This window comes from Micropterus salmoides, unplaced genomic scaffold, assembly GCF_014851395.1.
Source record: "Micropterus salmoides isolate LMB-PRFRI ecotype aquatic unplaced genomic scaffold, ASM1485139v1 Ms_hic_scaffold_2, whole genome shotgun sequence".
NCBI classification, from domain to species: Eukaryota; Metazoa; Chordata; class Actinopteri; order Centrarchiformes; family Centrarchidae; genus Micropterus; species Micropterus salmoides.
In genome coordinates, this window is record NW_024041150.1 from 48,282,787 (window position 1) to 48,295,182 (window position 12,396).

At 39.4% G+C, this 12,396-nt stretch overlaps 1 protein-coding gene across 1 annotated transcript; it reads right to left on the reverse strand.

The window, feature by feature from the left end:
- Positions 1-4,127: 4,127 nt before the first annotated feature.
- LOC119912017 (atrial natriuretic peptide-converting enzyme-like) lies at positions 4,128-11,977 on the reverse strand. Its single transcript, XM_038730990.1, has 13 exons — positions 11,953-11,977; positions 11,466-11,708; positions 11,214-11,321; positions 10,967-11,080; positions 10,709-10,819; positions 9,527-9,650; positions 9,311-9,439; positions 8,444-8,493; positions 7,374-7,560; positions 7,108-7,270; positions 6,924-7,032; positions 6,705-6,838; positions 4,128-5,111 (listed from the first exon to the last, which is right to left on the reverse strand). Exons 1-13 carry the CDS (start codon positions 11,975-11,977, stop codon positions 4,929-4,931), a joined length of 1,680 nt encoding a protein of 559 aa, XP_038586918.1. The 3' UTR covers positions 4,128-4,928.
- Between the last annotated feature and the right edge of the window lie 419 nt (positions 11,978-12,396).

Here is a 12,396-nt window from a genome sequence, read left to right on the forward strand (position 1 = left end):
GCAGAAAAGTCCCTAGTAATTATTATTCCAGACCCGTAATAAAACATTGGGTGAAATCTGTGCGAAAAAAAGCAACCAATATTGAGAATAAAGTTTCCAATAATACATAAAAATTAAAGGAATATATTTTTGGATTTTAATAGAGCTGGTCTTTTGAGGGTATTTGTATTTTTCCTATAAGTAGTGGAAAATTGCACGTCTTTCCAGGAAACTTCACAGGAAATGATTAACAAATTACTGAGCGGTAAAATAAAGTGGTACATTAATTACAAATCAAACACTGATCACTTCTTCTGTTTGTGTACATGGTATTACTTCACACTTGCCAATGTAAAAATGTTTCCCATGACACTAAAGCCCGACTGAATTGATTATTAATCTGTTATACACACAAAAAAAAGCAAAAGCATAACCTTTCTTACAATCAGCTGAATGCTTCACATACTTACAATGTCACAAAATCAGATAGACACCAGTTTTTAAAGATTAATAAAGTATTTGTGGACACACTCTTACCTTTGGTTGATAAAGAGCGGTGTGACTGGAACAAAGAGGAAAAGACGACTGACAACTTAGTCATCAACCAGCAACAAGAGACACAAAGAGAGAGAGAGTCTGCTGTGTGTTAATAACAGCTGGTTTTGACTCTGTTGTGTTTGTCACTCTGCAAAATGACAGCCGTCTCAGGCGACATCACACACACACACACACACACACACACAGTAAAGCCTGGCATTACACAGGCCACTATCACGCTGTCGGCTGCATTAATACCAGGCTGTAACACACACGCACAGAGTGCAGAGTGCAGAGTTGCGTTCACGGTCGCTTGCAGACACTAACACATCTTATTATCATTTAGATAATAGCAGGTGTGTGTCAGTGTGTGCGTACATGTGTAGCACTCGCCGCACTGTTCCACGCACACTGGAACAGCTGGTTAACACACCTCATAGAGCTGCTGAGATAATTGACAGCTTAAAATTAAAGGAGCCTTTTTGTAGAACCTTGAAATTAAGTCTGGTGACATCAAATCTCATGTTCAAAGCCAAACCAACAGTGAATGCATCTACTAACAGGTACTGTGTGTGTGTATCACAGCCCAATGTCTCTTCTTCCTCTCAGTGACAGAACTCAGTGACACTACTCATGTAGTCACTGTCACCCTGAACACTTTTTTACTCTGTCCCACATACTCAGTTCTGGAGCGCCCTACATGAGAGCCCTACATGTCAATAAACAACGCAAAAGAGGTGCTCTAGACCAAGTGTCCATGTGTGATGAGTTAAGAGCGAGAAAGTGAAGTAAAGTCAGCTTTTCAGGTGTAACCTCTGTTGTTCTGTCCATTCATACCTCGTATTTGCTCGACAGACTGTGGGTTTATGGGAGTTGAGGCCATTAAAACTTGTAATAAATAAACGATACAACTTTTTTTAACTTGACTTGAACCGCTTGATATGGCCTGCTGTTGAGCAAACTGTGTTGTGAGGCTGGATTCTTTGTTATTCTGTGTTATTACGAACGTTAATGAGATTTTTCTTACTTCTCAAAGCTACTTTTGTTTTATTAGTGTATCTTTAAACATCTTCTTTCTCTCTTTTACATGTTCCAACAATCTTTGGATTGGAAGCAGGCAGTCAGTAATATAACAGATGACATTATGACCGTATGATTCCCCAGTCTGAAACCAGTCTAATAAAAACATTAGGTACACTGTTTAAAAATGGGCTGAATATCTCCATCATTCATCATTATTTCAAGACTAGAGGAAGTGGAAACAGACTGAATGCACAGTGACAGGTCCGCATACAGGCTGTGAGTCACACACAAACACACGTGATAGAGTGTGTGTGTATAGTTTTATTGGTGGGATACAAGGTGATACAAACCAAATAGTCAATACGGCTTATACACAAATCATTAGAGGCAACAGTCTGTTCATAAAGCATTTAAATCCACATAATTAAACACTCACCATCATCATCATCATCATCATGATAACAAAGTTGTAACAGCTAAATCAGGAAGTGACATCAGAAACACGCACACAAGCCAAATCACATACTAACATATGTGTGTATATACACATGTGTACCATGACTGTATGTTCTCCCACAACACACACACACAGCCCTGTGTAATAAGCATGACATACAAAAAGCTGTAGAAAAATACTCTTAAAAAACCAAACACACTAAACAACAACAACAACAACCACCACTTGGAATGTTCTGGACATCAGACGTTAACATGGAGGGGACACCGGGCAATTTGTTTGTCAACTCTTTTGTTGTCATTTTAATCGTGACATAAGTATTTAATATCCCAAATAAGAGATTCTGGCTCCCCCCACTTGAATTAAATTACATATTAAAATGTACAGATTTTTCCAATTCAAACTAAAGTCAAGAGCTCCTTTGGCAGGTGTCATGAAAAAGTATTACTAAGTTATTTAAAAAGAAAGTAATTTGTGTGCAAAGACGATTATAACTGTTGATTATATAAAGGTGCGTCTCCAAAAATTTGAATATTCTGAAAAAGTTTATTGTGAGCACCAGAACCAGACTGAAGGATTAAAGGCTCAGGAACCTTTTGCAAGTTTTTTGAGTTAATTAGCTCATTTATGTTCTTTTCAAGTCGCCATTTCTGTATTATGAATTCTTTATTATAAAATACAATTCATACATACAATACATTTTGAGAAAATGGAGTTTTGATTTCCACAAACTATAAGCTGTAATCATCAAGGTTGGACGATATTCAAATTTTTGGAGATGCACCTGTATATCAGTAATTTACAAAGAAGAAGAACAGAAAAGAATCTGCGCTCTTCGTGTTTACAAATGAAGTTGAGAGAAGCCAAAAGTGATTATAACACTTTTCAGTCTGCAGAGTTTGAGTCGCAACTGACTCTTTCTCAACTTTAGCCAACTCTAGCTGTTAGCTGATGCACTTTATTTATGCCTCACTACACTGATTTGAAAGGTTAGCTGAGCCCGCTAGTTTACTTCAGTGATTAGCTAGTTAAAACTGTTACTGTTAAAACTACACAATTGGATATGGTTCATAAATACACAGCGGATGCTAATGTAGCTTACTGCTAACATTTGCTAATGTTATTAAAACACGTTAATGAATTATCTATAAAGGCAATATACTACATTTGTGCTTCTATAGCATGGGGCTGATCTGGCAGAAAATAGTTTTTGTTAACAAGTCTGCTAGCTAACTTAAGTACTAGCTAGGAAGCTAAAACCATTTATTTAAAAAATACAATCAGACACAATTGGTTTGTAAATTAAAAACTAAATCTAACATATCTCACGGTTAATGACGATGCTAACATCATGAATAAACACTAATCAGATCTACATTATATGCTACAGTTATGCTTGAAACAAGTTTTAATATTTTAGCTTTCTGTCTTTTGTGTTGTTTCACATTACAAATGAAATGAAAATCAAACCGCTGTGTGAATAAAGTTCACTGAAAATTGTTGCTCAAATAAGTTGCCAGTATGTTAGAAGCAAAAAAAATATCATCTCTCTCTGTTTTACACACACACACACACACACACACACACACACGTACAGTACAACATTTTACAGGTAACAAGGTTGTTGTTTTTTAATGCTAAGTTTAAGTACAGGCACTATAGAGTGAAGCATTATGGGAAGTTGAGTGCTCAACTTTTGTTTTAGCTAGCAGCTTTTAGAAATTCAGTGCTCAACGCCTGAACATTGTGTGTTACATTGTGTTTATGATCATTGAAGTTTTAATACTCAGACAAACGGATGATGTTTTAGAAATGTTTGTTGTGTGTGTTATTAATTAATTAGTTATCCAAAGCGATAACTAAAAGCAACTTATCCAAAGCGACTTACAATTGATATATGTATCAGAGATCGCACACTTCTGGAGCTACTAGGGGTTAAGTGTCTTGAGCACATTGGTGGGTGCAACAGTGGGAAGCGAACCCAGGTCTCCTTCACCAAAGGCATTTGTCTTATCCACTGTGCCATCACCAGTGTTTCAAACACACTCACACAAAAACCCAGCGATGGGCTATGTTGACTTTGCATTAATGCAACAATAAACTGAAGCCCTGAATATAATAATGAAATCTTACGGTTATGGTGAAGAACATTAGAGACTTTAATTCTCTGGCTGGATAGTTCTTCCTCTGAGTTACTATAAGCAAAGTAACAAGTCAAATCAGAAGCAAAGAAAGTCCATAATAATTAGAATTTACTACAAGACTGACACTACTGAATCTGTAATATATACGGTTTACATAAAATTAAGTCGGTGGCCTTGAATCATTTTACTTTGTAAACTTTTGTGAATTAATTTTTTCTCTTAACATTTTCAGAAAGTAATTTTTAAGTTTTGCCTTTTAAATGTTTTCTTTGAAATTCAGAAATCTGTGGGAATAAAATTTCAGCAACTTAATTTTCAACATAATTTTCTGATAAAGAAATGACTAATTGATTTTGAATACAGAATCATAAAGAGCTTTTAGATGCTACAAACACATTGGTATTTAAATTTGAATATTCAGTAGTGATTGAACTTTGAAAACAAAGTTTTTTAGATTCATATTCTTATTCATATTCTATGTAGAGCAATAAAAAAATAAGAGTGTTAAGTGAATGTTAATTGATTATGAATGCAAAGTCTAGTAGTTGACAACAACAGCTCTACTAGCTACCTAGTTAGCATCTGCAATATGAGTTTATACCACTGCTAAAACAGCAGTTAGCATCTGAAGGCTATCAGTATTGATATAGGCACAGGTAGAGGAACTGAAGGTGTGTGTGTGTGTGTGTGTGTGTGTGTGTGTGTGTGTGTGTGTGTGTGTGTGTGTGATTGACAATGACATTACTTCCTCCTGGAATGCTGAAGACAGGAAGTGTTGAGTGTGTGTGTCAGTCGCTCAGGTATGTGTGGATGTAGATCTGCTGTTGGATCCAGGGGGTGAAATGCGTCACGTTGCTGTACACTCCGGGTCCGAGCACTTTACTGAAGCACACGCTGCCCCAAGATGTCAGGCCAAACAAGGTCCAGTGACCTCCGTCCTCCTCACACACCAACGGACCGCCGCTGTCACCCTGTATACACACACACACACACACACACACACACACACACACACACAGACTGTGATTACAGAACAACTGGTCCAATATGTTGATTCAGAAATCAGAAATAATCGAGATTAAAGTTGTTTTTGTGTCTCAAAACTCCATGAAGATCAAGCTAAAAACTTTCTGTGACTTCATTTTTAAAAAAAGCTTGAAATGTCTAACAATTATTATTATTATTGATTTTTCATATTCAAATAATCTGCGTATCTATCTGGATAAATAATTTTTTCATAGAGTGCGCAAGATTATTCGACATGGATTATGTAGTACAAGCTGCTCTCACTGCTGATGACTTTAGGCTGGAGAAGGACTGGTGGTCTATGATGAAACCAGTGATATACAGGATTGTTTCATCAGCGTAAAAACTGATATTCTAGCGCTGAGTTGGAAAATAAATGTCTCTGTACTGAGGAAATGGCAGGGGACCCACATGTGTTCCTTGTGGGACCCCTCTATCAGCATTTTGACTTGATTTAATTAGAATCCCCCCCAGGCTGCAGTGTCCAATAATAGTTATAAAAGTTAAGTGTTGGACAGAGCAAACAACATACTGATGATTTTGATTTTTATATCCTTACCAGTAGTGGAGGTACAAATGTAAAGAGATGTACTAGATCAAAAGTGTGGGTGAGACAATAATTCGCAAATGTCAGTATTTTGCAGTTCAACTGATACTCTGGTATCCCTGGCTTCAACATTTTTGACTTTATCAGACCACTGTAGGCAAATCAGTGAACAAAACTTATTTTAGATTATTGTATTTTTTATAGTTATTGCATCATTGTATCAAGAGTATGGATTTATCAGGTATTACATTAACTGGATAAACCTAAAAAAGACGTTTCTCCCTGGTGATTTAGGGGTGGTGATGGCGCAATGGATAAGACACATGCCTTTGGTGTGAGAGACCCGGGTTCAATTCCCCACTGTGTCCCATCCACCATTGTTGACACTTGCTCCAGAGGTGTGCAACCTCTGACATGTATAGCATTTGTAAGTCGCTTTGGATAAAAGCGTTCAGCTAAATGAATAAATGTAATTTAACTGAGGACTCAACTTCCCACAATGTTTCACTTGTTGACATTAGTCGATATTCCCATCATTCATTTTAGTCACGCTTTATCAAGGAGAAATACCAAATATTTTCTTGTTAAAGTTTCTCCAATGTCAAATATTCAGTTTTCTCTATTTCATAGTGGAAATCTTTGGGCTCTACTCTGTGAAAACTGGAAACTTTATTAACTTAATAATGAATCAGTTATTTGACTAAATATCCTCTGAGGAGCAGGAATATGCAGCACATTTCATGGATATCCAGCCAGTAGATGTCAACATATCTATTCATTGACCAAGAGTTGGAGGACTGATGGACATGGGACAAAAAAATTTTGTTCCTTAAATTAAAACAACTTATTGTCACAAAAATAATCACAAAATATAACTGCTACTTTATTTTCTTGACATTTAACTTGTCTGAGAACAATTATTTTAGTTTTCTCTGTTCGGTATACATTACACATTCATGTTAACCCGACCAGCTGTCAGTGCAGATGTTACCATGCAGGAGTCGACGGTCCCAGCATCGTAACCAGCGCAAAGCATCCTGGGAGTGATGGTCTTAATGTCAAAGTAAGACTGACACTGAGACAGCGAGATGATTCGAACCTCCCCTTCCTGCAGCTTAAAGGGAACTGGACACACAAACAGAGTTTAGAAGCATTTCTTTTTACACTTCCTGCAGTGCTTTCGTATAGACTCCCTACTACAGCTACTCACTCCTGTTGCCCATGTGACCCCAGCCTGTGATGTAACAGTAGGAATCAGGCGAAGGGAGCTGGCCAAGCTCAGGTAGACACACCGGCCTGACGAAATTTGTCTCCTCGATCTGAAAACACAACATATCTTATCAATACTCTCCTATTAATATTTATATTCAATGCTCTGCATGTCCGTCTCTGACCTCAGATTCCAGCTGCACCACACTGATGTCGTAGTCGACCACCGCCCGGTTGTAGCGCGGGTGAACGATGATGGAGCGCACTTTGCGACTCTGACTGTGCACACCTGGATGGTCCAGGTTGTTCAGCCCTAACACCACCTTCCACAGCTCTGAACTCTCTCTCCTGAAACACACACACACACACACACACACATGAATCCTCAGTGTTTGATAATACAATCAGAGTTTAGTTCATTAACTGCCTCCCTTTTTATCTCCATGCTCACCCTTCGAAGCAGTGTGCGACAGTCAAAGCCCATCTCCGGGCGATGAGGACGCAGCCGCAGACATGACCGCCCTGACCGCTCTGCAGCGAGCACTGCCACGGCCACGCACCTCGCCGGGACACCCGTCCTCCCAGAATTCTCTTCTTCCTATGGGGGTAGATGCCCACTGCAGGGCGCAGACCACACTCTGGCAGACAGACAGAGCGAGAGGAGTCTTTGTCTGCTTCTACCACTACTGTTGTAGGTAGAAGCTTTATTTACCAGGCATGTGTGCACATACGAGGAATTTGACTGTGGATTGTACAATGCTGACAATGTGCTTACTCATACAATAATACAGTAATAAAATCAAACACAGGCTACAGTATAGAGAACACATATATACACACTATACACAAAACAAACAGATTCAGAAAATAGTGCCATGAGCAGAGTAAATTATTATTACCATTATTGTTATTATTATGTACATGTCAGGCTTGGATGTGATATACAGGTGCACATACAAACATACATGTACACAGTGTGATGAGTGCAAAGAATGGTGGAATAAATAAGTATTATATGCAGGTGTTATGTACATGAGGTAGGTGAATTTGATATACAGTTTATACAATATGAACAGCTTTGAAATGGAGAATGATGAATAAATAAATGGTAAGTGGTAGCCAGTAATGGGAACAGGAATTATTGCACAGGAATTTTTCCTGACACTGAGTCAGAAATCAGCTGTTCATCAGAGTGATGGCTTGTGGGAAGAAACTGACATACAATGGAAATGTTATTTAACTTTGGCCAAACTGTATCAACTATCAAGCATTTACTTGTTTCTCCGAGTATCAATGATGAGTCTATTAACTGATAATTGGATCAATAGGAAATTAAAAGGTAACAGTTTTGATAATCAGTGAATCTTTGAAGTAATTATTTCAGTAAAAAATCTAAAACTTTTCTTGTTTTGTGCTCTGTTTTGATCTGATTTTCTAAAGACCAAATGATTAATCGATAAACGATTTTAAGCGCAATTAAAAGGTAAAAGTTTTGTAATGCAAAGGAGAAGAAAGGTTTACCTTCCCTCGTACACAGCACTGATACTCTCCTCCTGGAATGACACGCATGACTGCAGACAGACAGAAAAACTTTATTAAAACACTCGTGATTTGTTGCCTGCAGGAGTCTCATACTGGCTAAAAAGGTTATGACAACCTCTCTCTATATATATATATAAATATATATCTACCCCAAGAATGATTAATAGTCCAGGCTTTTATTTGCTAAAATCCCTGAATTGACCCAGCCTTTATTTGAGACAGGCGTCCATGTGTGACAGGCCTTTAATTCCTCTTGCACAAAACTGAAATAGGCTACTATGAAACAGTTTATTTATTTCAAAACACAATATTACTTGTATGAAAATTATCCAATAATATCGAATACACGTTTTGACATTTTGAAGGCAGAAGTGTGGCAGAAGTTAGCATACAGAGAGCAATGGACTTCACATGAAAGGATTCACAACTTGGATACATTTTTATGAAAACCTGTTTTGATTCTTTTGATCGGTGGACCCTTACAGACTAAAGGAATATAAATAATTAAGGAACGGACACATTCAGCCTTAATGAGCACTTCAAAGGTAACATGAGTCTGCACAGGCAAGAATTAGACTTTGAGGATAGTTGTCTTCTAAGGATTTTCAGTCGTTTTAGTATGAATGGAGATCAATTCTGATTCGCAGGTAAAACGCTGGTGTGGACAGAGATTGTTTCCACATTTCTACGTTTTGTAGCTTGAAGTAGGACCAAGATGCTCCTCATGAGGTGGTCTCAGCCTGGTTGTTTGGTCCACTACCAGAGATTGATTGACATCTTTCAGACCGAAAAGAACCAAACTAAAGAGGCTGATGGTTCTCACGTTGTCTAACTGGGTTCCGTTACCTTCTCTTCTCCAGTCGGGCCTGCAGAGCAGATCCATTCCTCAGGTTCCACTCAGGATGGACATGTAACCAACGGCGGCGGCCCGGGACTCCAGGCTGGTCAGGTACCATGGAAACAGAGGAGGGAACTCTGCAGAGAAACATGCAAATTGTGGTTAATCTGTCATGTATTTAGATAGTTGTGTGTGTGTTTGTGTGTGCGTGTTACTAACCTTACCCTAGTCCCAGCTGGCTGCAGGTCAGTTTGCTCAGATCGTGGTTCCACTCGTCTGCACAGATCTGATACTCTGCTGCCGTCCTGAGCACCGTCAGTACAGAACCCGATTGATCGGATAGAGACACTGCAGAGAGAATAGATCAATACACACGTATAAATATTAAAGACATTTACATCTACTCATTTAGCAGACGCTTTTATCCAAAGCGATATACAAGAATTAATAAAGCATGAATAGAGTATCTGTGCATGCAGAGCAAACGCTAAGCAAGTGTTGGTGAAGGCGCGATTACAAATGAAGTTATTGCAAAGACACGATTTCCAGTTTGGTGGTGCTGAGCACGCCCTGCCGATGCCAGCTCGAGTTGAAAATTTTACACTCGAGCGAGAAAGTTCCATGATGTGTTGTCGTTTCATACAGCTTTAGTAATCTGGGGTTGTGTTTATTCGTGTTGTGTGTGAACATTTACAAAACTCTCGTGAGGAAAGCAAGGAGAGGATTAATTTTGCGTTTGGTCTGAACACACAGTAACAGATAAGTCGTTTTTAGAGCCAAGTTCTTATGACCCACATTGACTATTGTTGGCCTTACAACGGCAGTAAAGGAGGACATCAGGTGAAGTATTATAAAGGAAGTACGAAGGGGTGGTGGATGGGTTAAACCCAGGGCTTATACTCAGGAGGACAGTGTTCAAGTTATTTTCAGTTATGACTTAAACAACATTACTGATGTGGTGTATAACATATGTCCATTTGATCATTACAGTTTAACATAACACTCTAGTAGCTGGACAGAGGCTCAGTGAACTCTTAAGGGGGAGTAATGATTGATGGGTATGTGAAGAGTGAACCCTCCTATGGAATTTGACCTCTGACCCAGTGTTAGGGGGAGTAGAGATTAGTGTTTATGAAGGGACTGGACCCTTATATGGTATTTAGCAGATACCTAAACATGTCCTATGTAAGCTGTGTTTGATGTACAGAGAGACAGAGTGGCCATCGGGCTGGGTCACTCTCCAAGCTGCTGCAGAGCTTGTAATTGATGCTGAACTCCTTGATGTAATAAACTTTTATGATCAAGAACATTGTCAAGCGGATTTCTTCTCAACACATCATCGCAGCATTATTGTTCGACACCACACTGACTTTTTTGTTATTATGTTTTGTGTGTGTGTGTCGTACCACAGTTCCATTCATCAGAGCTGTCCGAACAGTGTTTCTTTCCATCACACCACAGAGTCCGATGAACACACTCATGGTTGTTACAGGACAGCTCGTTGTCCCTGCACACCGCTGAGGAAAGGTTCAAGAGTATAACTACTGATACAACCAGCAATATAATTATATTAACACTAACATCAATATAAGTAGATAAATTACTGTCAGTGACTGTGTTGTGGGAGTTAGTAATAGCTCAATGATATAAATAGGGAGACTCACTGCAGTTGGCCTCGTCCGCCAGCATGGGGCAGTCTGGGAATCCGTCACAGATCATACTGGCTTTAATACACACCTTACTGCCAGGACACTCCCACAGACCGCGCTCAGAACAGCCTGGCAGAGAAAGTGTGGTGACATCATGAACCTGAGATCATGTGACTCTGCTCCTACAGAAAACTACATGTCAGATGTTCACAGCAGTGACGGTGGTACTGCTGCTTCAGCTGCAGCGCTCTGGGGGACTCACCACAGTTGTCCTCGTCGCTGTGGTCGTCACAGTCCAGGTGTTCGTCACAGCGTTTGGTCGCCAGGACGCAGCGACCCGACCGGCACTTGAAGTGGCTGGGGGAGCACTCTGTGGCAACGCAACAAAAACAACAACAACAAGGAAAACATCAGAAAGCTGACAGAATTTTTTTTTTCTTCTTACATTAGGATGCACAGCCACATTCTTCAACATCAGGACAAACAAAGACACAATGAGAGAAACCGTCGGTACCGTCGACTCCTTCCTCGGCCAGCAGGCAGGTTGTGTTGCCTCCCTCCTCTGGAAACTGACTACAGTCTGAGTCCTCGGGCCACTGCAGTCCCACAAGGCCTAGAACCGACTCACACTTCCGCTTCGCATTACGACACAGCGACCTGCAGGACCAAAAGACAGAAGGCCAGAATAAGAGAGGGAGAAGTACAGTGATTAAAACCCTTAACAATAACAAGTCCAGGGGCCGTGTTAGAGAAAGTTCTTAAGTCTTAAATTAAGACAGGAAGAGTCTAAGATAGGATTTTTCCCAATTTGGTATTACAGAAGCAAATCCTGACTTTAGGAATCCTATCTTATCTCAGGTTAGGAAATCCTAAATACTCAGTCCAAACCCCTTATCAACTTTGATGTCTGTTACCTAGCAACCGATGCCACTTTTCTCATCTCGCCGAGCTAAACGGCTTTTAATCGCTGTTTTGTGGTCGTTTCTTTTAACGAAACATACCCTGAAAATGGCGCAGAAACAACATCTATCATTGGTCATCAATCCAAATTGACATAACGTTTAACACGGGAGATCAAAGACAGAGAGTGGGCTAAGATAGCGGACACGCCCGTATATCCGGCATCCAGCAGAGCGTTGATGCTGTCAAAAAGAAAAAAAGTCCATTTACAAGTGATGCGAAGAGAAAGGCAACTGTTGTGTCCAGAGAGCAGAGAAAACCGGCACAAACCCTTATTGTGGGAGAGTTAATAATGAAGGTAATAAAATAATAATATTAATAAAGGCTAACATCATCACGTTTAAATGGTTTCTTGTCTTTAACGATCTATCAAAGACTTGCATTAGGATACTTTTGTTACATCAAGCCTTTACATTATGTTATATAATGAGACATTATGAGCCTTTCTACTAACAAGTGTTTTGTCATCAAACACATCATTAGAT